Source organism: Rousettus aegyptiacus, unplaced genomic scaffold (assembly GCF_014176215.1).
Source record: "Rousettus aegyptiacus isolate mRouAeg1 unplaced genomic scaffold, mRouAeg1.p scaffold_m13_p_12, whole genome shotgun sequence".
Taxonomy (NCBI): domain Eukaryota; kingdom Metazoa; phylum Chordata; class Mammalia; order Chiroptera; family Pteropodidae; genus Rousettus; species Rousettus aegyptiacus.
Window position 1 is genome coordinate 15,626,253 of NW_023416287.1, and position 27,737 is coordinate 15,653,989.

General features: G+C 50.6%; 1 protein-coding gene across 6 annotated transcripts in view; it reads right to left on the bottom strand.

Moving 5' to 3' along the window:
- Positions 1 to 22,952: 22,952 nt before the first annotated feature.
- Positions 22,953 to 27,737, bottom strand: part of ARHGAP40 (Rho GTPase activating protein 40) — a 34,798-nt gene continuing 30,013 nt past the window's right edge. For 3 of the 6 annotated variants that reach the window (XM_036229417.1, XM_016148266.2, XM_016148264.2), the window contains exons 13-16: positions 26,808 to 26,948; positions 25,890 to 26,059; positions 24,687 to 24,742; positions 22,953 to 23,671 (exon numbers count right to left, since the gene is read on the bottom strand). In XM_036229417.1, the coding sequence (XP_036085310.1) occupies positions 23,580 to 23,671; positions 24,687 to 24,742; positions 25,890 to 26,059; positions 26,808 to 26,948 (459 nt within the window). In that variant the 3' untranslated portion in view covers positions 22,953 to 23,579. The remainder of the gene's footprint in view (positions 23,672 to 24,686; positions 24,743 to 25,889; positions 26,060 to 26,807; positions 26,949 to 27,737) is intronic. The other 3 variants (XM_016148267.2, XM_016148272.2, XM_016148271.2) reach the window with 3 other exon arrangements.

Sequence of the window (27,737 nt, forward strand, 5' to 3'; positions counted from 1 at the left end):
CAAAGTGTCTCCAGAAAGAAATGAATTGCTGGGTCACAGGGCTTGCATATCTTTTGCTTTGCTTGATGACGCCCAGCTGTTTTTCTAAAATGCACCAATTTACACTCTCACCAGCAGTGACTGAGAATTCTTACTACTCCACCCACCTTCTTATCGCAATTTTATGGAGACTTGTACTCTTCTCAGAGTCTTTGAAAATGTTGAAACTTTTTTTCCCCTAGAGCATTATCTTTCTCTGTTTTCTTATTATCTTGCTAACTCTGGGTGGTCATTAAGGACTCTTCCTCCTGGCAGCCTTCCCTGTCTCCTTAAATCTGGGTTATGTGCCCCTCATACCCCAATAGCCCCCTACATCATCCCCTTCATAGTATGTATCACACCATATTGTAACTTCCTACTCATTTGCCTGCCTCCGTCACACACACACACACACACACACACACACACCAGACTGAAGAATCCCTGAAGGCCGAGATATATATTGATCTAATGCAGTGCCTGGCACATAGTAGGTGTTCAATACATGACTAATGAATAAACCGGTAGAGTCATTTCTCTCCTTAACTCATAGCTCCCTTCAAAGAATCCAAGGTAAGGACTAAAGCTTTTCGGAGAATTGTTGCCAAAATAATAAATAATAACTCTGTGGAAATTAATTGTCAGTTCTGGCTCTTTCATTAGTAGCTCATCAAGAGACTGTGAGCCCCTGGGGGGGACTCTTAAAATAAGTTACTGATCAGCATGGAAGGAAGGGCATCCTCTTCTCAGTGCACCCCCAACACCACCACCACCAGCACACACACAGACACACCTCCTGCAAACTGCTGGGCCCGGCCATTCAATACAGTTATTATCAATTCCCACTTAGTAAATTATGAGCAAGAGCCTCGAGAGAGCTTTCAAAGATCTTCAAATGGATGTTTAAAAGCCTGTGGTTGCTCACACAGACTCAGCTAATGGCATTTATTACTTGGAGGACAGGGTATTTACATAAAGCTGGATTTTTATTATAATGGTCAGATGGTTCCTGAGGGGGAAGGTGGAAGGGAGCAAGAAGGATGAAGATGCAAACTTTCTACTTAAATTTGATTTGAACGGATGTTGTCGAACCTAGAGTAGGAGGTGAGAAGGGTGACCCAGAGGCAGGACAGGCAAGGTAGAGAGACTGGTACTGAGTTCCTGTAGAACAAAAGAGTCAGCACACTGGACAATTCATTGTGTCTGCCATTGACCTTTTGATAGGTACGGTCCTCATTCTTACTAGGGTCCTTCAACTGGTGGTTTAGGGGAAATCTATCATTTATCCCAGCTAAAGCCTGGAGTGGGGATAATCCGGGGTATTCACTGACTCCTGGCTTCATCAGTGGTTCTAGGGATAGCCTATGTACTCCTCTGCATGACAATGGTCAAGATGAAGGTGAATTGAAGTTACTCATTGTTGGCTTCAGGGAACTTGCATTAGTTATCAATTGCTGCATAATAACCACCCCCACCCCCCAAAAAAACCTTAGAAGCAAAAAATAACAATTATTTATTGCGATTCTGCTTATTTGGGTGGTTTTTCTTCTGGCCTTGCCTGGGTAACTCATGCAACTTGTAACCGGCTAGTGGATACACTGGGGATGGAGGGTCAGGCAGTGATTATGAATTTAATGAAGCAGGTGATGCCAAGGATGGGTCTGGAAGCTGTGCCTTCCAGGTGGGCAGCACTGAGAAGAACATTTTAGTAAGCAGCAGCAGTAGCATGTGAGCAAATGTAAAAACCAAAGCGGGGGTGGGGGGGTTGTTTAGGAGCCATGGAGATTGACAAGGGGTTCTGAGTGACCAGATCTGAGAAAGGAAATTTATTCCAGATGACACTGGGGGAGTGAGTAGGGCATTAATACCATTTAGGGGGACTTGATCATTATTCTGTATATTTTGAGAAGATTTAGGGAAATAAATATTATTTAAAATAATACTTACCACATACCAGGCACGCTACTGAGCATTGGAGATGCAGCATTATCTCATTTAATCCTTGCTATTATCACCATTTTACCCAATGTCATATGGCTAGTAAGTGGTGGGCATGGGACTCAGAACCCAGGTAGTCTGGCTTTGGAAATGGTTACTTTAGTTACTATATTCCTTTGCCCTTCTGCGAGGTCTCTGAGTTGAGAGTGGGAGAGGTAATGGAAAGGAAGGCAGCATTACATTTTCAGTCAGAAAAAAAGAGAGGGTAGATGTGGAAACACTGGAAAATTTGAATTAAACAAAGCTCTATCTATCCCCAATACCTAGAACAGTGCCAGACATATAGTAGATGCTCAGTAAAAGTGCACTGAGTTAATTAAGTAATATTGGAAATCTTTAAGGGCTCCCATATTCCAAAATCACTTAACTATAGAAGAATCCTTCACAATGACTTTTTTTCTCCTATTGATCCTTAAGGAACGGTAAGGCACAATTCATTGATCTAATGCAGCACCTGGCACATAGTAGGTGTTCAATACATGGCTTGAGGCTTAGAGTTCATAAAAATTAAATCAAATTTTTATTGCGTATGCACTGTGTTTCAGGCATTATTCATTCATCTGCTCATTCATGCCTTCAGGAAACATGAACTAAGAGTTTGCCTTTCAGCAGGCCCTCTAAAAAAATACTAGGAACGAAGATAAGAAGACATGGCCCATGTCCCCAGGAGGTGCCCAATCAGAGGGCATTTTCTCATTTTGCACAGGATTTAATTTTGTATAATTCTCGAGAGTCTCGTGAGGTTTTCTTTCTCATAAGAAAACCGAGGCTCAGAGAGGTGAAATGACTTTCCTAAGGTCTCAGCAGAGCCAGGTGAAAACTGCTGGTCTCCTGCATGATGGACTCCCCTCCCCCACGGGTGGAGCCAAGAGAAGCAGTGGGCGGCCTGGAGGACACCACCCCATCTAGACACTAGAATCCTGGTGTCTAGGACAATCTGGAGCCAGGGCTACACTGTCTCTTCAGACAGATAAACTGAAGTTTTCACTGTTTCCTTCTGATGTGGAAAAGACATGCTCCTCAGTGGTTTGACCTTGCAGGAGAATTCTGAGGCGGAGAAGCAGCTGACCCCAGACTGTGACGAGGGCCTTCTGGGCCATCCAGTCAGTGGGTCTTTCCTATAGAATGCCAGTCCTTAGCTAAGACACAAGTCCTCTTGGTGGTGGGGGAGTTCCTCCCAGCATCCAAGGGCCCAGTTCCTGTGGTCACACAGGCACACACATATATGACTATGTACATATATGCAGAGACATGCACAAACATAGACCACATATGCTCACACACATGCACATCCATAGTAGGGCAGAAAAATGCAATGTACAGAGCACACTCACATGAGTGCACACACATGGGTTTGCACACACATGCACAATTACATACCTGATAGCTATCCCTCTCTCTGAGGGACTCCATGCTGAAGCCTGCCCCACAGAGGGAGAGGGGAGGAGGTAATTGGAGGAGAGATAAGGAAGGGTGCCAAGGCAGAGTGAGCCCATAGGGGTTGGTAACTTGCTGTCCCTAGACATGGCAGCTCTGGTCCAGGCTGGCCACTTTAGAAGGCCTCTCTCTCCCTTTAGCCCTTTGTCCATTGTATCAGCAGACATTGCCTTTTGGAGATTTCAGCTCTTAAAACAAAATAATCAGCTTGACAGGTAGAGGAACTTTAAAAAGGTCCCCCTAAAACCAGGGGTACTTGTGTAACCCTATTTAACATCCCTGAAATAAGCTGAATTAACCCTATAATTTTGGGAGTCAGAATGGTCACATCACTCATTTCCTTAAATCAACTGTGATTTGTTTCAAATTCCCATCCAGCTGGCCAAGGAGGAAATTCGACTAGTCATAATTAAGCTTCCCTCCCCACACCTCCACCTTTGCCAATTGAATTAAGACGAGAAGGGTTTACTCAGATAAAGTAATTTGGGGAGAATTCTCTTTTTCCACTTCCACTGATCGCTGTTGAAATGCTCATTGTTCAACTCACATGGTCCTTGAAGACAGATAGCTCTGAGGCCTGAATGCCAAGCATGGACACAAGGACACTTGCTGAGTCTGAAAACCCTTACTAGCTTTTTCTACAGGCAGGGTTTCAGGTGGCCTTCCTTGACATCCAGAGTTCTGGAAGTGGGTATACAGGTTGTCATACGCAGATGCTTCTTAAATGAGTCTCTTATAATAGTGTCTTGGGGAACGATCAGTTAAAAGGAAGAGGACCACTGAAATATGTCTTCTTTTATCAGCCTCATTCTCCTACAAAACTGATAGACTTCAGCATGCTTAATTCAAATGAAATGCACGTTCTTGGTGCTATAAAAATGACTTTATCACAGTCAAGAGGAGAATGATTAAAAGAAATGAATATGTGGGTGATTGAATACAGGATGTCCAATGACAGTGGATGAAGGACTCAGATTGCTATCTCTGTTCAACCTTGGCTGGGTTTATGATGCTCCCAGGGGCTGCCCCAACACTAAGCGGAGGCAGGATGGCTGAAGAGCAGACGGTGCCCCAGTCACACCTGGCAGCCATCGCCTGACACAAAGAATGGTTGGCTGGGCTGGGCTGGCTGGGCTGGCTGAACCTGGCCTCCTGCTGTGGTGGATGCAGAGGAAGCACAGAACATGGGACCTGGAGCCAGCCTGCTTGGGTTTCGATGCCAGCTCTCCCACGAAATAGCCGTGTGGCCTTAGATAAGCTGGTTAACCTCACTACACCTCAATTTCTCCTTCTGGAAAATGGGGATAACGGTAATGGTGCAGATTGCACTGAGTTTTTTCATGAAGATTAAATGTCGTGATTCACATGAAGTGAGGTGATGGTCCCAGGGGAGGCCGGGGCTGGCTGACTTGGTGCCAGTGTTTCTTCTCACTCAGACTCGTGCTTTCTGGGCCTGGCTGAGGGCAACATGGGGCCTCTGATCCCTAGGGAAGGGGTCATCTTAGCTGGGAGGAATCTTGCATGTGGCTGTGAGGGTGCTAGCATTCCGTGACTTGGTAATAGTGTAGTCTCTGCATCCAACTTCTTGGGTTCACATCCTGGCCTTGCCACTTACTAGCTTTGTGAATTTGGGCACATTATTCCACCTCTCTAAGCCATAGTTTCCTTATCTGTGTAGTGGGGTCACCAATAATCCTTACATTGTAGGGTTGATGCAAGGACTAAATGAGATTACCCACTGCAGCAGGTGGCACAGCCCTGGGGTGAAGGAGGAGCTCAATACACGTGGGCCGTTATTCATCCATTATCCTGATGCTATCTCATGGCACCTCTTCTCACATTCTGACTCTAGGTTTTACCTGCTAGGTTTTGAAGTGGCCATCCATCCGCTCACGCATTCATAGAAGAAACTGCTATTGAGTGCTGGGCCCAAGACGTAGTGATAAACCTGCAAGGCCTCATCCCCACACTGCCTCCCTCATTCATTCACTCCACAAATGTCGACCCATGCTGTTCCAGGTCGTGGGGGTACCGCAGAGAACAGAACTATGCTCCTGTCCTCAAGGAGCTCACAGTCTAGTGCGGAAAACAAACAAGGACCCAATGGACAAGTCCAAATACAACTTCAGGTGATCATGACGGCGAAGAAATCGTGGGGGGTGGGGGTGGGGGGAGGGGGGAACAGGGAGAGATTGCGAAGGTTCTGCTGGATAAAGAAGCCCTGCTGCCTCCTTCTTTCCAGGAGTGGTCACCAAAGTTACAAAGCCAGGGTGTCTTTGACTCTTCCTTCCCCCACCCCAGGCCCCCAAACCTAACCAGCCACAAGTTCTGTAGATTTTACCTCCTAAATAGCTCTTCAAATCTTCTCCATTTCTCTGTCTCCCAGACCCACCACTCCCAGGTCATAACATCCTCTCCCACCTGTACAACGGCAATGGGCTCCTCCCTGGTCCTCTGGCCTCACTTCCCCTACCCCTCCAACTCCCAAACCAGAAGGATCTTTCTAGAACACAAATGTGACCAAGACCCCATACCCACCTCTACTCCCAGTCTCCCTCGATCCCCGATGCCCTCAGATAAGGCCCCAGGTTCTTTGCCTGGAATGGAAGGGCCTCAGAGACCTAATCCCACCCACCCGGATCCGGACCTTGCGGACTCTCCTCCTCCAGGAGGCCTTCCTGGATCCCACAGGCTGGGTTTGGAGGTCCCGCTCTGGGGCTCCCAGAGTGCCTGAGAACAGCTCCCGATCTTAAAAATGGATGTCCGCCTTAAAGGAGTACTGGGCTGGGAGTCAGGGGACCCGGGTCCCGGGTCTTAGCGTAGGACTGAGCGGAACTTAACCTAAAACACCCGGGCGGGAAAAGGGGCTGGGCCGGGGGGTCGTGGCCCGCGACCACTGGCATCCCGGCGCGCGGCGCTCGCCCGGGGCACTCGAGAGTCTCCAGAACAAAGGGCGGCGACCGTCGCAGCTGCGGGAGCGGGACCGCGCGGCCTCGCGTGCCCGTGGCTGGTCCTCCGCGGCTGCCGCGCGCTCTGCGGCTGCGCAGGGCGGGCGCCCGCGGCGGGCCTAGGGGGCTGGGGAGGAAGGGCCCGGAGCGCGGGTCCGCCGGCAGGGCCTGCGCGCGAGGTTAGGGGGTGCACGCCCGCCCCCCGCCGGCCGCTGCGAACGTGGGGATGAGGCGGGCGGCTGGCGGCCTCCGTTCCCAGCGGCGCTCGCCCCGCAGTAATCAGCAGGAGGCCCGCTTTGCCTTTGGTGGCCCACGCGGAGCGGAGCAGAAAATTGTCTGTTGCGGAGAAAATGAGAGCACCGTGACTGAACGCGGTCAGGAGGGGGCGAAGACGCCGATTGCGGGGCGGCCGTGAGCGTCCCCGCCCTCCGCGCACTTGGAGAGGCGGGAAGAGGAGACGGAGAGGAGCTAAGAGACCCGTGATAGGACAAGGGGGCGCAGCCTGGGATCCCCAAAGGCCCCAGGACCATGTAACTCGGACAGTGTCCCGTCAGGGTACTGGGGCTGGGCCGTCCTTTCTGACTCCCAAAGTTGAATGAAAGCCCAGCTCTTCACCATGGCCCATGCGACCCTGTGTGATCCGGCCCTGCCGCTGCTCCCGCCCACCCAGTCCCACGGTGCCCCGAAATGTGCCGCACACATTAAGTGACCTCCTTTCTGCTCCTCAGACAAGCCGATCGCTTTCCTGTCCCCGTTCCCAGATCTTTGCACCTGCCGTTGCCTCTGCCTGGAAAGCTGTTGACCTATCCTTCGCATGACTGGCTCCTTCCTTCTCAGCTTAAATATCACCTCCTTCCAGAAGCCCTCCCTGATCATCCCGTTAGAAGTGGAATGCCCACCCTTGTTAGTTTCTATATTGCCCTATTCAGTTCCTTCTCTTTCAGGGCATGTATAAAAATTTGTAATTAGATTGTTTGTTTGTTTGTTTGTTTATGGCTTCATAAGAACAAGGGCTGCCTCTTTCTTGCTCCCTACCCCTTTCTCAAGTATTGTCATGTCTTAGGTTCTCCTAAGCGATGGAGAAACTGAGACTCCAGTATGTGAACAGTCTTCTTGGGAGGGGGGGGCGGTGGGGTGGGTGGGTGGGGCTGTTCTTGGCCAGGGAGGGAGGCAAATGCTGCTTGCTGAGCGGGGAGGGGGAGGAGGAGGGGGAAAGACAGGGCCAGCTTGGTCTCTTTCCAGCTATGAATAGTCAAAAGGCAATTAAGATGCTAATTTGCAGCCCTAATGGCTACAGCTCTAAGAGGGAGCTGAAAAGTGTTGTCAGCCCAGAGCTGCCAGCCAGGGCCCTGGAGGGACAGTTCCCTTGAGATCCCTTGCTCCCGGCTGGGTCTAGGCAGAGACATAGTTCCCTGTCCCCAAAACATAGTGGTCCCTGGTCCCGGACAATGCTCAACTCTGCCGGGTTTTTCCTCAGTGTCCCTTGGAGTTAAGGGAGTGTGGCCAGGACTACAGGCCAGCAGTCAGGAGGGACCTGCCGACTCCAGGACCATGAAAACGCTCAGGAAAATTTCTTATTTTTCCCTCCCTCCCTACAAAAACAAAATGTGTTTATCTGTTGGAGGCAGGCTGCCTGTGGTGCACCAGCCCTGTGGCTTTGAACAATGTGTTTGCTTGTGCCTCAGTCTCCTCATCTGTAAAACAAGGACGAAAACAATAGCACCAATCCCATAGGGTGTTATGAAGTTTAAATGACACAATGTCCATATAGCCCTTGGCATGATACTGGAATGACATGACTGGACAGGTCAGGCTGAGTAAGATGCACAAGGTCCCAGCTTGCGGTGGAGAAAGAGACAGTTTAACAGTGATTAGAGAACAGCCTGAGAGGTGCTCTAATGGGGAAGGTCGAGGGGGTTATAGGCTCATAGTGATGGGGGGGGCATAATTCAGATGAGAGTGGCAGGCAGGGAAGGCTTCCTGAAAGAAGTGGCAACCCAGGAAGGCCCGGAGTGAGAATGAGTTAGTCAAAGACTGGGGTGAAGGGGTCGGGGATGCTTCCAGGGGATTCTTTCTCTATAACTGTCCCATCAGCAAACCCATCGGTGCTCAGCAGAGCCCTCTCCAGTCACCACATACATGAAGTTGGCCGTTTCAGAAATCAGGGCTTGGGGATTGAACTGTAGGAGTGGTTTGATGTGACACTGACACACAATACACAACACAGGCACACAAATAAGAGAATTGCCCACAGTTATCCATGGTCATGTCATTGGGACTGATGCTGTAATACATGGCAAAAGTGTCCTTGAGTGAGACAAGGACGGACGTTAGAATCGGGTACTGCTAAATGAGACCGAGGAAATTGCCTCCTCCCACGAGCTCCTGACAAGGGGTCTCCATGAAGGGGGGAGATTTTGGAGCAACAAGAGGGAGTCCTAGACCCCCCGGCATGCCTCTGTGTCACACATAGGACCTTCCTGCTGCTCACCCTAGCCCAGTGCTTCTTCAACTTGAGTGTGCGTACAGCAGAGCCACCTGAAGGACTTGCTAAAAACACAGGCTCTGGCCCCACCCCACAGTTTCTCGTTCAGTAGGTTTGGGGTAAGGCCGGAGAACTTACATTTCTAATAGGTTGCCAGGTTGCTGATGCTGCTGGGTCCATGGACCACACTTTGAAAATCCCATTTTCCAGCCTCATCTCCACCTGTTTCCCATCCCATGGTCTCAACATGCCACACCTTTGACCCCTTCCACACCTGCTGCCCACAATCAGGATTAAAACAAAAAGAGCCAGGTGGTTTCTATAAATGGCAAGAGTCAAGAAAGTCTGGCCCCATGACCCAAGCACACAGAATGAGACAACGGAATTTTGAACTGAATTGCCTAGGAGACATAAACAAAAAATAGAACCAAACCAAAACTAAAAACGAACCCTCTGCAGCTGCTCTGCTGGTTTATGAAGAGGGTCTATAACTTCAGGTCTGTAAGTATGAGTGTGCAGCTGGAGTACTCTGTGCTCCCGCCCCTGTGAGGCCAGCCCGAACGACTTGCTTTCCAGCCTCATTCCACATCCAAGCAGGAGAGTTAGTCACAGAGACCAGTAGACAGTGTGGGCTCAAGAGGTACAGGTATGTCACATGTACCTACATTCTCCTCGCCTCACCCCCTGATGTCACTAATCAATCACAGCTCTCTTTACCCTAGAGCTCAGACTTAGCCTCAGAATTTTTCCTATTATGATCCAGGCAGCCGTAAATAAACAGAGTTGGTACCTGAGTTCAAAACTATGCGGTCTGGCCAGGAACTGAGGTTACCTTCCCCACCTTGTTTGTTTCCTGACTCCTTTAGTTGCAAATTGCTTATTTTTCATTATCTGCTCCGTCTCTGAGCTCTTGGTTCCATTCTCCTGCCTCTGTGCCACCTCCTGATACCCCAACCCCTCAGCAGTTTCGATTTCATCTCCCTTGAGTGCCATTTGCCTTGGAAGGTAGCACAGGACCTAGCATACATTAGGTACTTAAACCACGTTTGTTGCTGTCTGAGTCTGTGAATAAAAAAATAAATTCTCTCCGTGTCTTGGTTATTACTGCATAACGAGCTACTCCAAAACTTACGAGCTTAAAGCGAGAATAGTTTTATTTGCTTGTGATTTCATGAGTCAAGGATTCAGTCAGGGATTGGCTAGATTACTCTTCTGCTTACATGGCGTCACATGGCTTTCCCACATGGCTGACAAATGACACCAGCTTCAGGGGGACCTTTCCACGTGGCCGCTTGGGCTTCCTCACATCGTGGTGGTTGGGTTCCAAGAAGGAGCATTCCAGGGGGCAAGGGCAGAAGCTGCTGACCTCTTAGGACATAGTCTCGGAGTTACACTGTTGCACAACAGTTACACAGTGTCACTACTGTCACATTCTACCAGTTAAACAGGCCACTGGAGCCAGCCTTGATTTAAGAGGAAAGGAAATAAACTGTATCTTTGCATGGGAGGAGCAGCAGAGAATTTGCAGCCCTCTTTAAACCACCAAATCTGGGGAGTTTAGGGTTATGGCACCCAGTAATTCTCAATAAATATTTCTTAATGAATGAATAAATCAAATCCACTGCCAAGACTGTCTGTGGCTCCCCCAGTTCACACCATGCCACCCAGATTCCAAGCCTGCTCAGCATTCCCACACACAAACACAGACCTTGCTCCTGACCGAGCTCCACACTGTGAGGCGGTTGGCGAATTCCTACCTCCGGCCTGACATGTAGGAGGCGAGAGGGAGGTGCGGGCCTGAAGAGTGAGGACCCCTGCCCCAAGGGGTATGAATGGAGGCTTCCTGCAAATGAGCCACACTTGGGGGCAGGGAATCTGGGCTGCCCCAATGCCATTTCCATCTTACTGATGTGGAGTTGGAGAAAATGCTGATTTTTTTTGAGCACTGGAGACAGAGAGCAATCTGGGTTGCTATGCAACCAGCGCCTGTGCCCAGCTGATAACACCAGAGAAATTAACTGTCCTTGCCCTGCTCAGGCTCTGGAGGAGGGGGCTGCTGCTGCTTCCCAGGGCCTCGGCCTCAGTGCCCTGCAGCTGCATCTCTGGCCCATTTATAGATGGGGGAGTCTGGAGCCAGGCCCCAGCCCCTCTCTCGCTCCACAAAGAGCAGCCAAGGGAGAGTCCCTTGCCCCCTGCCAAGGGAGATACCTTGTGGAGTATGAGGAGGGGGGCTGCCTGAGGGTCTCTTGGATGCAGAGCCTCTCCATCCTCTTTGATCTGCTAATGAGCTGAGAATTAAAGACAAACCTTCACTTGGAGGGGGGCTTCAAGGAGGAAAGTGCTGGTAAGGGGCTGGCCTAGAGTGAGGACAAGATAGGCAGAATGAGGCCAGTTCCTGGGGCAACAGAGAAGCACGAATACAGCCCTGACCAGGGCCCTGGCCAGCACTGCATGTACCACGAACCCCGCAAGGCCCAGCGAGAAGCAGGCTAGATGAGGGGAAGACACCCTGGTGGGTGGGGGGTGGGGGAGGCTGTGCTCAGGGATGGCAGGACCTTGGCATCCTCAGAAGGCCAAGGGCTGTCATAGCCAGAGTCTGAAGTGCCGTGGGCAGCTTTTCTGGGGACTCAGGGGTTGCTCATGGGGAAACCCAGAGAGACACATTTAGTGTGTTTGTCTTCCCACGACAGTGACTCTTTAAGCGCAAGGAACGTGCAACATAAGAGTTTCAGAGTCAGACCTGGGTTCAAATCCAGCCGCTGATAGCTATGCGACCTTGTCTGGTCCTTTCATCTTCCTGAACCTCAGTCTTCTCTGCCACGAAAAGCACACTAATACCATCCCCTCTACAGACTCGTCACGGGGATGAAAGCAATCATGTGTTAGGCTGAACCGTGTAGTAAACTGCTGTTTCTGTGGGCGAAAGCTGGTCAAATATCAGCTTTTTTATTTGCTTCAACCTCAAATATCTAGCACTGAGCAGTTTCCTGCACAGAAAATTCACTCAGTACGTGGAAGCAAAAAATTCACTCAGTACGTGTCTTTTGTTGTGCTGGGCGGTGGTCCAGTGTGGATATTTAGTGAATGGACAAACGAAGAAAACTAGGATGGGGCTGAGCAGGGGCTGAGTTGCAAGTGGTCGGTCCCCGGGCCCAGCAGATGATAACAGGCGATGGAGGCTCCTACCCTGAGCCGCCGAGGGCAGGAAGCCAAGTTCACAGGCCCCGCCTGTCTGCTCCTCCTCCTCCCTCGCCCTCCATGCCCCCTTCCTGTGTGCACCTTCCGTGTTTATTTTGCTCTCTTGCCTGACATCCTGAGCGGAAAGTCTTGTTTTCAGGTTTCCGTGGTTACCATTTACCTGCACCCTCACTCTGTGCCTGCCTCCATTCCGAGCACTCTGCAGGCACTAACTCATTTACTCCTAATGACCTCCTAACTTGAACCTTACTTTTCACCCTTCGCGGTAGGGTTTGATAATCTTATTTTATTGAGGTATAATTTACATTCGATAGAGTCCACTCATTTTCGGTATATAGTCAAGGAGTTTGGACAAATGTGTACATGCACACGGCCACCACGCAATCGACATACATTTTCATCACCCCAGAAGTGCCCTCATGCCCCTTAGCAGCCAATGCTCCCCTGATCGCCTGAAAACCCTCCCCCATTCCCGGGGGCCACAGATGTGCTTTCTGTCATTGTAGATTCATTTTGACTTTTCTAACAGTACATATAGATGGAATCATACATTCTCACTTCTCTTGCTTATCAGTAATTTCTTTCTTTTAATTTCTGAGTGGTTATTATGGACCTAATGTGTCCTCCTCAACTGCCCCCACACCAAAATTCATAGGTGCAACCCCCAATGTGTTTGGAGAGAGGGTCTTTAAGGAGGTAGCTGAGGTTAAATAGGTCATAAGGTAGAACCCTAACTCTATAGGTTGATGTCTCCTTATTTAAAAAGGAAGCGATCCACAGATGAAGGTCACGTGAGGACTCGGCAAGAAGAAGGCTGTCAGCAAGGCAAGAAGAGAGACCTTAGGAGAAACCAAATCCACTGACATCTTGACCTTGGACTTCTAGCCTCTAGAACTGGGAGACAATGTCTGTCGTTTAAGACATCCCGTCCGTGGTGTTTTGTAGCCCACGCTGACGAATGCAGTAGTACTCCATCAAGTGAGCACAATTTGTTCTTCTTCCCATTGGTGGTAGTAGTTGCGTAGATGAGGAAACTGACCCTTGGAGACGCCCAACAACCTGCCTGAGGTCCCACAGATCAGCGAATAGCTCGACCCAGGTCCGCGAAGCCATGGAGCCTGTGCTCTAGTGGGATGGAGTGGAAAAGTCACACAAAACTGGTGCCTGCATGGAAGCCAGCAGAGGGGGAGCTGGTGCCCTGCGAGGCTCCTGGGAACCTCCCTGTCTTTGCCCTCACACGCCAGGAAGCCCTGACCTTCCGCAGGGGCCCTGGAAGAGTGGCCGGTGGTGCCTGGTAGGCTGCGGATTGGGGATAGGAGAGGAGATCCAGGGAGGAAGACTCTCCAGCGAAAGACCCTGCCGAAGACTCAGCAGAGAAGGCACTGGACCAGCCCAGCCTCACTGAACCTCAGTCTGCTTGTCAGCAAATTGGGGATGATAATTCTCCTTTGCTGATTCACTGAAGGGAAAATAGAAAGAGAGGGAGAGGAATCAAGAGCCTCATGCTGCCACACCAATGCAAATGGAGGGGAGAGTGATCGTCCCCATTTCACAGATGAGAAACATGAGGCCCAGGGAGAGAAGGGACCCGGGGTTTGGGTTAGTCCACAAAAAAGCCCAGCTGAGACACTGTCTCTTGATCTGGGCTCTGGGAATGGCTTCTGGGCCTTTAATGCTACAGGACAGAGATCTCATGACTGACGCCTGCCTCCCCTCCAAGCTGTAAACACCTGGAGGCCAGGATTATGTCCACTTTTGTTCATCATTATATCCGCAGCATCTAGTGGAGTTCCTGACAGACTGAGGGTACCCGGCCAGTATTTATCGAACAAATGAATGAATGAATAAGTGATAGCCATACTTTTCAAAGAGGCATATGAGTAGCCTAGCAGGGTACCAGAGAGTGCCAGAGGCCATGGGTGCCCTTCCATGAAATGTCCATTTTATTCAGAGTTTGGGAGAAACCACGTAACAGTTAACATTATTGTTTTGTGTGTGTGTGTGTGTGTGTGTGTGTGCGCGCGCGCGCGTGCGTGTGGTAAGTGCATATAACAGTACTGTGGTCTCTTAAAAAATTAAACGTAGAATAACCACATATTCAGCAGTTTCACTTGTGGGTGGATACCCAAAAGAATTGAAAGCAGAACTTGAGCAGGTACTTGTACACCAATGCTCACCAGTGCAGTATTATTCACAATAGCCAAAAGGTGCAAACGACCAAATGTACATCAAATGGACAAATGGATAAAGAAAATTTGGTCTATCTATACGATGGAATATTATCCAGCCTTAAAAAGGAAGGGAATTCTGATACATGGTACAACATGATAAATCTTAAAGACATGCTTAATGAAATGCGTCGTCACAGAACCGTATGATTGCACTTACATGAGGTATCTAGAGTGGCCAAATTCATAGAGAGGAAAAATGGTATAGTGGTTACTGGTATGAGCTTAAGGGAGATGGGGCATGGGAAGTTGTTGTTTAACGGGTTCAAAGTTTTTGTTTGGAAAGGTGAAACAGTTCTGGAGGTGGATGGTGACAATGGTTGCACAACAATGTAAATGTATTTAATGCCATCGAATCGTACACCTAAAAACTGTTAAAATGGTAAATGTTTTGTTATGTGTATATTTGTAATTGTCGTAAAATATACGTAGCTCCACAACTTTGAAACCATTCCCATAGGTGATCAAGGTCACCCTCTATCTCAGTGGGGTGGCCTGATGGTCACAGCGGTCTTCCATGCCAGGTGGGTCCCATCAGGATCTCCAGGTACCAGTGTCCAGGCTGCAGGTTGGATAGAGAAGGCGCAGAGGGGAAGAGATTGGGTGATTTAAGGGGATATGTCCAATTATGTGATTTTCCCATTAACCTACCAAATCCGCCAGCCTTGTGCGTCACTTGCTTCACCAAATACTTCTTGAGTGTGCATCAAGAACGGGTTTAGGGGCAGGGCTGGGGCGAGGGGTACAGAGGCAAACAGTGGCCAGAGTTTGATCCCTACAGCATCCAGGCTGAGAGGAACGGCACGACATGCACCTCTATGAAATGGGACCGAACCTGCTCCATGGGCTTGGAAGGGACAATGCTTGAAAGGCTCTTTTCACAGCGCCTGGCACAGAGCAAGGGTCCAGGAGATGCCAGGCCTCAACCTTGGTTTTTCCTTCCAACTGTCACAGGTAAAAAAGAGCATCCAAGTCATTTGGGGTTCTGGGAAAAAAGAGAAGGAGCCATTGAGAGATTTTGTTCTTTGTTTCTTTCTAATCCAGGAGAAAAATCTCACCGAAGGAGCAAAGTGGGGTCTCGGCTAATCATGATTCCTCTGCATTTCCCCACCCCCACCCCAATCAAGAGCCTAGTCTAACAGCAACCCCCACCCCCTCTGTGCCCCCACCCCCATGACTCACGCTCCTCAGATCCAATTGTTCTCCGGCCTCCTCAGTCCAAAGCTCTTGATGGATTTGGTAATTGGAGTAATTACGGTAATTTTACCTTAAAGACAGGCAGCTGCAGATTCCCTATTGGGGAGCCCCCTCCCTGGGCCTCCTGCCAGCCAGTATTCAGGGACAATGACAAGTGGCTCCCATTACCCTCCCCCAGAATGCAACGTGGTGGGGGTGGGGTGAGGGGTTCTCAGGAGAAGGCATCTCCCACCCTCTCAGCAGCTCCCACCCAGCAAGGGGCAAGGGACAGCAGTTTGGGTTGCTAAGAACCAGTTTCTTTCTCACCACCCTAGTCTTGGTCCCAGGGACTAGCAAAGCACAATAGCAATGTTTGTTCGTGTCATTTGTTTCCCATCCAGGCCTAAAAACCAGGACAAGGGACTCCCCACTAAGTTTGAAGATGAAGTTATTTACAAATCCCTTAATGTCCCAATTACAAACATCCTGTGGTCTCCAGGTGTGAGAGGCAGACGTGGAATGGACCCTTGGACATGGCGAGGGAGCCATCTGCCCGTAGCCAGCAGCCCCGCCACCTTCGCCTCCAGCGGCAGCCTGAGAAATACTCACCTTCCTGCTAGTGCCCCTCAGATGCCAAAGAGGAAAGTCCTGGGAGGATGTAGGAGGCAGAGGTCCCTTCTGATTTCAAGGTTAGAAGGCTTCTCAGAGGATGTACGGGACCCCTTCGGTGGGCCTGGGGCAGTGAGGGCCCCCGGCCAGTCTCCAGAGCGGTCCAGTAGGGCAACTTCATGCAGGGGAATTTGGGGACCTAGGGAGCAGTCTCAGAATTCCTAGGCGGGGAAGTTTGGTAGATTTAAACCCATCTGGTCTTTCCACAGCTCTTGGGATCCATTTCCAGTCCCTGCCCAGTCTGCTGACCACTGCTCACTTGCCCTCTCTTGACTCCAGCCACGCTAACCTTTCAGTTTCTCCTGCTCAGGGCCTAACACACACTGTTCCTTCTGCCCCAAATGCTCTTTCACCTCTCATCTGTTCATCTTCCACGTTCAGCTGAATCATCATCACTCCCTCCAGAAGCCTCCTGCGGAGCTCCGGGCTGGTTCATTTCCCCTGCCCTCTGCATATGCACCTCCCTCTCCTTCATCTCATCTCATCTTACCACAATCGTGATTACATAGCGACTGGATACTGGTGAGATGACTTATTTTGATGTCTTTCTTCCTTCATTAGACTGTCAACTCTGAAAAAGAAGGTCTGTGTTGATTTAATGCTCCATCCCCAATGCCTGGCTCTCAATAGAAATTTTTGTAGATTACATGTCGAAAATTTTCAACGGGAAGAAATCAGGCGGGGGTGCATTCTCAGATGAGGACAGCATAGGCAAAGGCTCTGAGGCCAGAGAGGATAGAGTAAGTTCAGAAAACACTGGGACCAAAGGGAGCTGGAGAGCAAGGAGCCAGGCGTGGGGAATGTGAGGTGAATGGAGAGAGGCTTGCTTTTTTGCTTGGGATGAAGGGTGGAGTTGCTGGTGGGCACCTGCCACTGAGGAGCATTGGTGGATATGGAGCCCCTCCCAAGGAAGGTACCTCCTGGAGACACATACCTTGCTGCAAAGGGATACTTGATTTGGGGGAGCTGGGAGAATGCTTGAGGGAGCGAGTTTCCAAGAAAGAAATGGTACCCTAGGTTTGCAGCATTACTGAGGACTGGAACTCAGGTGAACTAAATTATGAGCAAGTGAGGTAACACTGTTTGTACCCCATCCATCCCTAAGGCTTTACAACTTCATACGTTCCAGCAAATTCCAAGGATATGGGGCTTCCCCCCAACACTCAGGCTGGAAGGGCAGGGGCATTAACACCCTCAAAACTTCCCTCAGTCAATGACTTGTGGGAGTAGGCTTTCGCATGCTCCTCTCCCTCACACCATGGGAGCGAATAACTCTGAGAAGTGTTCCACGCTGTCTCGCTGAGTCCTCTATGGGCCACCACAGACAGGAGACCCATCCGTGGGGCTCACATACTCCACTCAGCCTACCGGGTCACCTTACTGCCATTCTGCCAACCTGACATGGCCGCTAGGCTACACTGGGGCTCCCTGGGGTTTCTGGGGAGTGGGCTGCTTCGGGCCACAAGGAGGCAATGCCCATGTGGTGTGAGAGCATCACTGAATGGCCAGGTGGTTTGTTCCCTTTTTCCGCCTGCACTGGGGAAGTGAGGGCAGCAGCGGCTGCAGAATTTCCGTGGTGTCCTGCCTCTCACCTCCCTCAGATGGGCAGCATCTCTCCACCCCTCCCACCTCCTTCAGGGGCCAATGAGTGGATGGAGCCACCTGAGATTGGGCCCCCAAGGCCCCACCCACCTTCTCTTGACCAGCCAATCACTGACTCCACTGTGGGTGGAGGACAAAAGGTGGAAAGAATATGGATGAAGGCGGAGGGGAGGGCAGGATAAGAAAGTTCTGTGAGGGTGGCTGATCCATCCTTTAGCTCAGGCTCCCCAGGCAGCCTCTGCCCGGGCACATGCTGCTCCAGCAACGCTGGCCTTGGCTGAGATCCGTTTGCTCTACCTGCAAACCTCTTCTCCCAGCTCTTCCAGGGGCTGGCCCCTTCTTAGCGTTTTGGCATCAGCTCAGGTGTTACCTCTTCAGAGAGGTCTTCTGGAGCAGGTGCTATACTCACATCTGCCCCACTCACATCCTTTGGCACCCACCGTTCCTGTCCTTGCTAATGGCTTCCTATTGCAAGCACCTGGGCCTCTCTGCCTAAGATCTTCCTCTGACTCGGTAAGATGCTTGGCCTGTGCATCTGTGGTGGCCACATGTATCAGGGATTGAACACTGCAGGGTAGCACTCTAAACGTAAAGTTGGCGGATCATGCTCTACCTTTTTTACCTGGTGGTTGGCACATGTCAGACGCACATCTACACCATTTCCCAGAAGGCCCTCAGCACCGAGCCTCAGCTGCCCGGCTGCTGCAACCTGTGCATGAACACACCCTTCACGGGCTTCGGCCCTTCCCCACCCCACGTCTCCGCTCTCGACTGGGTCTTGCTGGGACTACCCCCCAAATAAACCACTGGCCCTCTTATTCTTGGCTCAGGGTCTGCTTTTGCCCCCTGCCCCCAATCTAAGACCGTTCCTGGGCCATTCGAACAAAGATCCACCCATGTTCCCCACACCCTACCACTCCTCTCTATGTGCTTTATTTTCTTCGCAGAATTTCATCACGATGTGAGATCATTTTGTTTTTAAGTTACTGTGTCTTTTTTGCTAGTCTGAGCTTCGCGAGGTCTGGAATGCTCTCTCTCTTGTTTTTGACTCTCATCCCAGCCTAGTCCAGGGCTGGGCATATAGTGAGCACTTAATGTCATTGTCAAGTGACTGTAGATTCCATCATTTCATCCTTCCCACCCTCTGCGGCAATATAGAAACAACAGATTGAACCTCTAGGACACAGAGAGGTTGGGCAATTCACCTGCAGCCCCATGAAGGTGGGTTGGAGCCCGAGGTCTGGCACCCAGCCCAGCATGACCACCTCTAAGTGCTGTCTCTCCTGGGGAAGCACCACCCAAAAGCCAGGTGGGCACCTCCTCTGCTCGAAGGTCATGCCTGCCCTTCACCCAAGGCAACGGCCCCACTGGAGTGTATCTTTCCAAACACCACCTTCTGCCTCTCAGAAGCTGGAAGCAGCAGGAGCTTGTCTCAGTCTGCTCCGTCACCACAACGAAATGGCCAGGGGTTTTAGACAACGTTTATCTTCTCACAATTCTGGGGCCTAGAAGTCCAAGATCGAGGTGCCAGAAAATTTGGTTTCTGGTGAGGACTCTCTTCCTGGCTTATAGATAGCTGCTTTCTCACTGCGTCCACATGTGACTGTTCCTCTGAGCGCACAGAGCAAGAACGTTCTGGTATCTCATCTTCTTCTTATAAGGACATTAGTCCTGTGGAATTAGGGTCCAACCCACATGACCTCATTTAACCTTGATTATCTCTTTAAGAGACCCATCTCCAAATATAGTCATCTCAGGGGTTAAGAATTCAACGTGTACATTTGGGGGTGGGGGACATGATTCGGTCCATAACAGGGCTTCTTAAAAGAAACACGATCACAGCCCAAGCTGGCCACAGACTGCGAAGAGCCCAGAGAATCTGGGCACCCACTGTGAGCTGTGCTAACCCAGCAGCAGAGCTGAGGCAGGATCATCAATCACCATGATGCCACAGAGTGGGAAAGATGAGCCTCCAGATAGCATGGAAGATGAATGGGGACACTGACGTGTGATTAAACCGGGATCCTCCGCTGATGGCTGATGGCCCACTCTGAGTGCAAAGTTAGCACAGCCAGGCCTGGGCTCCCAGCACCCACTAGGGCACCTGCCTCTCCTCCACCAAGGTCAAAGGATTGTTTCTCCAACCACACAGCTCCCCCATCACCCTGGCCCTGTAAAGGAGGCACCGACCCATGCAATGGGACCAATGCAGGTGCTGGGAGCTGTGGGGGGGGATCATATCATTAGTCACTCAGGCTGCCTGGCTCTTGTTACTAATTAATAATGATAATGACAGCACTGAATGAGCACTTGTTATAGGTACTTCAGGTGCATTTCCTCATTTTCACATATCAAACCAGGGAAGTCAGAGTTAAGTCAGGAGGAAACAGACAGAGGGGCCAGAGAGAGATTCGTTTATTCCTTCGTTCATCCATACGCTTTTATCAAGCACCTACTACGTACTGTCATACCGACAAAGGTGAGCGAAATCCCATAAGGTCTCTGCCTTCATGGAGCTACCTCCTAGTCAGGGAGACAGATGATTGAAAAAAATTAATTAAATAAGATAATGTCATGTAATGATAATCAATTAATTAATTAAGATGTGAATGGGAGAGAGAGAGTAGGAGAGGAAGCAACGTCAACTGCGATGGTTAGGAAAGGCCTCTTGAAGGGAAGTCTGAGCGGAGACCTGGAGGTGAAAGGAGCTGGCTGTGGGACTAGCTGGAGGGAGAGTGTCCTGGGCAGAGGGCCTGGCAAGTGCAAGAGCCCAAAAGCAGGAAAGAGCTTGGTATGTCTGAGGAACTGAAAGATGGCTTGTGTGGCTGGCTCAGCAAAGTGAGGGGGAGTATGAGTCAATGGCATCAGAGATATTAAATGGGCCTTATAGAGCAGGTCAGGGTAAAGAGCTGGGACAAGGTTATAAGTGGTGTGGGCTCCCTCTGGAAGGTTTTCGGTAGGAGGGCTTTCAGTAGACTTAAAATTTTGTTTTAAATGGGCCAGTGTGGCTGCTGTTCAGAAGATAGACAGGAGGGCAAGAGGGAAGAGTACTTAAAAGGCATTGAAGCCACTGAGACTGTGCACCATCATCACCATCACCACCACCATCAGCACCACCATCAGCACTATCATCACAACCATCACCGTTATCCTCACCGCCATCATCATGATCACTATTACCATCATTATCATCATCATCAGGGGCATTGGGATGGTGGCAGCTTGGATCGGGATGGTAGCAGGAGCAAAGGAGTGAAGAGGGGAGATTGGGATGTGTTTTGGAGGGAGGTCTTCCAGGGCTTATAGGTGTATTGTAGGGGGGTAGGAAGAAATTGGAGGACTGAAGCAGCAAATCCGGCTGACTGCCCTGCTATTTCCCCCACTTGAATAACATTCCCAATCTCCCTGCTTCTTGACGGTCCTCTCTCCCTAGAACTACCAGGTGTGATCCCGCTTCAGGCAATCCTGGGGTGGCTGATAGAGCACTGGATTTAGAATTGGGCATCCAAGCTCCTCACTCTCTGACTTTAAACACATGGTTTAACCTCTACAGACTTCAGATCCTTCATATGTAAAATGGGACCATGGTAATACCCACCTGGTAGGATTGTGGTGCTAATCCTGGGCTAAACTTGGGCTTCATCCGGTCTGTGCTCTTTGGGTGGGGCTGCTGGGGAAACTGAGGCCACTCAATGCTCTTAACCTGCTATGAGCTCCGACACTCTGCCAGGCAGTTCCAGGATTAATCCCTCCTTACTAGGTTTTCTTTAGGGAAATTCCTTCTTTCTGATTCTGAGGGTGTTTGCATTGCTGGAGGTGGGGAGAGAGAGGAAGACTGATTAAGTGACTATCACCAAAACGCTTTTAAATATGGATATTTAAGGCAAAATAGTTTGAGAGCTTGGTTGTTGACACCAGACTAAACTGCCTGGGAACTGGATCCTGTCACCAATTAGCCATGTGGCCTAGTAACATTAACTTTCTGAGCCTCGGTTTTCCTCTCCTGTTAAGAGGTAATGATACTGTGTCTCATGAGGTTGTGAGGATTAAAGGAGTTAATGTACGTAAAGTACCTAACACATAGTAAGTGCTTGGAGACTGACTATTAGCTGCTATCATCACATCGCCACCCAAACTATGACACTAGATTATTGTGAGGATAGAATTTGTAAAGCTCTTGGCATCATCTCCATCATCGGCATCACCGTCATCACCATCACGATCACCATCATCACCATCGCCATTATCATCACCGTCACCACCATCAATATCACCATCATCACTTTACAGGGTCAAGCAGGCGCTATCCATGCCGCACCAATACCCCTTCAGCACTTACCATTTCGGTGTACAGTGGCCGACTTCTAATTGCCAGTCTCTGTCTCTCTTTGCCTGAGGGCTTCCTCTGGCCACTGGAGCCCACTATGCCTGTGCTCATGCAGGCTGGAAGTACCAGGAACTAACACCCACCCTCCTCAGCAAGAGCCCTCAACCGATGGCTCACAGGAGATGATGAATGGACAGCCCAGCTGCCTTGCCTGTTGGGTGGCGATAACGCTAACGAATATCTTCTACATTCTCGGTTCCCCAGAATTAAGCTCTGGTTGCCCACCGTGGTAACTCGCTCGATGATGCTTCCTTTTATAGGTTTTTTTCTGGTCTCTATCTCATCTCCCCACTCGTGTTTTCCGGGATCACTATTTGAGCTTGAATCATTGTCTCGGGGTCTGCTTCTAGGAGAATACAAATGGAAACACTGGATTACTGTGAAAATTAAACTCGTAAAGCTCTTGACACATTTATAGAGGGCTTAATAAATTCATTGCTAAATGAATGAATGAATGAATGAATGAGGTATTATTGGCTCTGAGGAGACAGACCCAGGGTGGGGAAAAGGAGGGAGGGAAGGAGAGACCTAGGACTGCAGACGGTGAGATGCGTGGGGACAGGATCCCAGAGACGCTGTCTCTGCAGCACCCCGCCGCCAACAACTATTGTCATGACTCCCTTCTTCTCCCTCTGAGTTCTCTTCCCAGCCCCTCTGGGTGGCTGAAGGTTCAAGGTGCGGCCAGACCACGTTGAGAAACACAGCAAGACGTTATTGTCACCAAACTCCCACATTAACTCACGGGAAGGACAACACCCACCGAGAGCTGGGGCTGGTGAGAAAAAAAGAGTTGAACAAAGTAAGAGTGACATTTAATTTGTGCCTTTAATGTTCAAATAGAATTTAAATATCATATTAAAAAATGGCAAGACCGTAGGAAGCAACACTGAAAACAGGAGAGCTGTGAAGGGAGCTTTTTTCGTCTTTCCAGTTCTCCCCGGTTGTTCATGTCCATGGCCTTTGCTCCGGGTCCTGAGGTCCAACCCTTTCATCCATCAAGGGGCTCGGCAAAGGCCCCGGAGCTCTTCGGACTTCATCTCAAGGGCTGTCCCACTACACATTGCAGGGCCTCGTTCAAAGCAATTTCTCCTGGGGGGTGGGGGAGGAATACTTGCCTCTTGATAGAGGTGCCGCAAACCAGGGCTGAAAATCACGGACAAAAATTCGTGGAGCTCCAAGTCCCCCAAGGGGTGTTGTCATTCAGCAAGCGTGGCATAGGGCCATGCTGATGGCCAGGGAGCACACGGGATGAGGGCTCTGCAGGGAGGAGATGGCCTCATTTGCGAGTCCTCCTCGGGACGGAGACGCGTTTCAGAGACCTCTTCAAGGAAGTCGTAGGCCTTCCCACGCTGTGCTCCCACGCTGGCTACACCGGCACAGAGCCTGCGAGGGCAAAGGTATGGCATCCAGGGCTGATCCTTGGAGTCCGGGATTTAGGTGGGGCTCTGTTTAATGACCCACTCGCCATGGGGGTTGGCGCGGTACAGATCTAAGAGGTAGACATCTGGATCCAGGCGATGCTCACCTGTGGGAAGCAGGGGTGAAGAAGGTTGAGGGCGCCAGCGGAAGATGCTGATGGCCCTCCCATAGGTCCTCGCCAGATCAGGGCACCAACTGCGCCCCGACCCCTCCCCAGCCCTATGACCGTTGGCCGTTGTGGCTCACAGCTACACCTTTATCTGGAGAGAGGATTGCCACTGATGTCTGTTGCCCAGGAACTTATGGCCCCGCCCCCAGGGCAGCCCACAGCCAATGACTGACTGTTACAGAGGCAGGAAAGACTGCCTCTCCTGGCTCTAGGGAACCACACTGATTCGGCTGGCCCTCCAGAGCCCTCTTGCGGCCAAGGCTAGACTACAGCTCTTCTCGTCCTTCCCTCCCTCCCTCGTAAGGCTTTTCCTGAGGAGCACCCCTCAATACACCACTACTCCAGAAACCCTGCCTTAGCCTCTGCTCCTTGGCTGGTGGCTCTCAAAGGGTGGTCCCCGAATCAGCATCGACATTGCCTGGGAACTTGTTAGAAGTGCAGATTCTCAGGGCCCAGTCACCTGTGTCTTAATTGCCTTCCCAGTGATTCTGATGCATTGCTAAAGTTTGAGACTTGCTGCTTCTAGGGAATGCAGCTGGGAACAGCTGCCCATCTTTGGTTGCCACAAAGCCAGGGGCCTCTCAGAGCTGGACAGGCGCTGGCAGAACTCCTTAAGGAATCCATGACCACTGGCCCAGGAGGAGGTCCACTCCAGCTAGGGAGGACCAGAGGCATCGGTTTCACTGCTGGTACTGACAACCATGCCACAGAACAAAAAAATTCTGCCCTCTCTACACCTGAGGCCACTCCAGCTACAAGATGGAATCCTAAGGTATGGCCACAAGCTGACCCTTAACCCCGCAGCAGCGTTCCACCAGTTTCGTGGGAGACAGAGGCCTGAGGGGAAGGCTCAACCGGAGGCGGACCCTGGCATCCCCCAGAGGAGCTCAGTAGGCCCTCAAGGTCAGAGAGCTCCAGGGACCTGGGCGCCCACTCCCCACTGAGAACTTACTGATATTTCCTCCAACTTCGTAGAGAACAATGCTGGCTGACTTCATGGACCTGCTGCTGCAAGACAGAGAGCAGAAAATCGCTGACCTCCTTCCTGAGGCAGCAAGACCGACAACTGCTTATAGACGCCAGGCTGGCGGGGGTGGTCCTCACTGATTTTTGGTCCCAGGTGGGAGATGAGACATAAGGACCCTCCTGAGAGAGCCAGAGGCATGAAGGAGCCTAGTGCCTAGAAGCAGGGAAGAAGCAGCTGGAAGGCACTGGCGGGGAGCCAGCCATAGGCCCCCGCCACAAGGCCCTCACCTGCCGGGCATCAGAATGGAAGCTGTGAAGGTGCTGAGACGAAGGGTGACATATGGACACAGGAGCCCGCGGCGAGGGGCAAATTCCGAGTCAATCGATTAAGGATATCGTATGATTATACGTGATAGTTACAGTTATCATATAAGTATCATATCGTTATTATGAGTTCAATTCCTCCGTCTGTCCCCACTGTGTCATGTGGCTCTGGGCAAGTTCCTTCCCCTCTCCGGGCCTTAGTTTTCCCATCTATACAAAGAAGAACTGGACTAGACACTTGCTAAGGACATTCCTAGAGTCCTTCCTGCCAACTCCACCAAAGAGGCTCTTGCGCGCTCAAGCTGTTGCCTGCATCCTGGCAGGATGGTTGCCCCACGGAGCCCCTTCCAGCTCTTTAGCCACAACGCCTCAGGACCTTTTCACATGCAGCTTTCTGTGCCTGGAAGCCTTATCTCATCCCCCAGACTATGCCAGGTGCCTTGTTTTACATTTGCATTGTTCCCTGTATTTCTTACAAAATCTAATACAGTTTGTAACTTGGTATTGACTTTGTGACTGTTTGACTCTTGTTTATGTCTTCCACGGGGCTGTGAACTTGTAAGTCCAAGGTCCCAGTCTGTCCTTTTTGTTGTGATTCTAGCATTCTGTATGGTACCTGGTCTATAACAGGCATTCATTAAATACCTGTTAAATAGAATGAATGAATACTCTTATCATTATTATTTGAAGCCAGGAAGCTCTCTAAGAAGGTTGGAGAACCCAGTTCTGATCACCTCAGAAAGGGAAAGGCCAACAGCACATGCAAACCCTCTTGGCCTTCAGCTCTGAGGTGCTGACCCCTCTTCGCACCCACTCCCTGCTCCCTGCAGGAGATAGGCTCCTGTCTCGGGAAGGTGCCCCTTACCGTGGGAGGAGGCTGTCCTTGTCCTTACTGCCCTCTTGACCCTGTGAACCAGGGCTGAGGCGCTCTGTGAACTGCCTGAGGACATGGGCTACTTTGGTGCTGGGGGTCAGGGGCACCTCCAGGGGATCTTTGATAAGCCAGGCCACCTGGATCTTTGCCACTTTGGGAGTCTGCAGAGAGAGAGATCCATATGCATAGGCACACACATGCACACCTGGAATTCCCATGTGTGTGCATAAACACACATACACGTACACTTACACAAATACACTAAAAATACAAGATGCACACATACACAACGTACCAGTCACTTAAGCACAGATCATACCTTGTTCACGTACATAGCATGCCCCAGAGTGTGTATACACAGACACAGGCATAGAAACATGCATGCACATGTGTGCACACACTTGCACACACAACAGGAGTGCATGCAGTGCACTTACAAACACATGTACATAGGTTTATATAAACACTCATCGCCCACGTACATCACGCACAACGCGACACTGGACAATTTTTCTGTGGACTCTGGTAAGAGACCCTGTTTAGGGCTCCTCCTAGGACACTCAATACCCACAGAAGGCCTTTCTTTTCTGTTACCCTCTCTACGCCCCAATCACCCCATACCCCACAGAGCAACCCCCACTTTCCCAACGCTCGATAAGGCACACAGGGAGCTGCCTGAAAATGGAGCAGGGGAGAGGGCTTCCAGGTGTCCCCACATCTCTCCCGCTTCCTCCTTCCTCAGCCCTGTCATCTTGGTTTCCGAGACACCGACTCTTCGCTCCCTGCAACGGAGTCGGCGCGCCCCCTAGTGGCCGTAATCGGCAGTGCCGTTCCTGCGCTCCCCGTAGTGAGTGCTCGAAGGAGGGTGAGGATGAGCGCGAAGGCGGGGCGGGAGAAATGGGAACTCACCGCCTCGGGGCCACTTCCAGCTTTGTCCCTGTCTGCGTGTATCCTTCTCAGCCAGGTCTTGAAGCCTCCGTCGCAGAGCTGGGGGCGCCGGCCGCTGCTGTCATTCAGTTTTCGAACTTGGGCGACCAAGAAAGAGGCGACCTGGATAGAAAGAATCAAGTCTTAGCAGGGGCATGGAACTGGGGTGAGAGGCAGAGCCCTCTGGTGTCACGATGGCCTCTTTCCTGACCCAGCACGCCGCCGCACAGGGCCTGGCAATGCATATTTGTCGAACTTTAGGGAACATTTGGCCCCTAAAGAGGGCCATGGAGTAGGGGACTCTGAGAGTCGGCCCTCGGGTTTAGTGGACAGCAGCTTCCCCAGACAGAAGGTGGAAGGTCCTGCACTCACTGTGACACAACTGTTCATTGTTACACTCGGGCAAGTGTGTCCCCAAAACACACCTGGAGATGGCTATGGCTCAGAGAAGCCCCAGTGAGCTCTGCAATAGCAAATTCTCAAAGACCGCCCGATCAACCCATCCATACTGGATCAGAACCCAGCAGAGAGAGTCAGAAGAATCCAGAGTCCATGGGCCCTGATAAGAAGGAGCCCGTGCCCTGGGGTCTGACAGAAATGGTTCCATTCTGGGCCCCTCTATTTACTGGCCGTGTGCCACCTAAACATGATGAGACAGTTGGTGGAAGGGTGAGAGGAAATTCTTTTATTTGTCTACATCTATGTTCCTTGAAACTTTTACAACAGAAAGCATTTCATGAATTTTTTAAACTCCCTGCAATAAAAGTATTATAACCGAACGTGTTTTAGTAGCCACATTACCTCGGAGAGTTGAAAGGGCACAGAGAAGGCAGGAACTATGGGCATGTGGGCCTCTGTCTGTATGGGGAAAGTTGGGGGCTTTCAACAGAGGAAATGACTCTTGAAGGATGA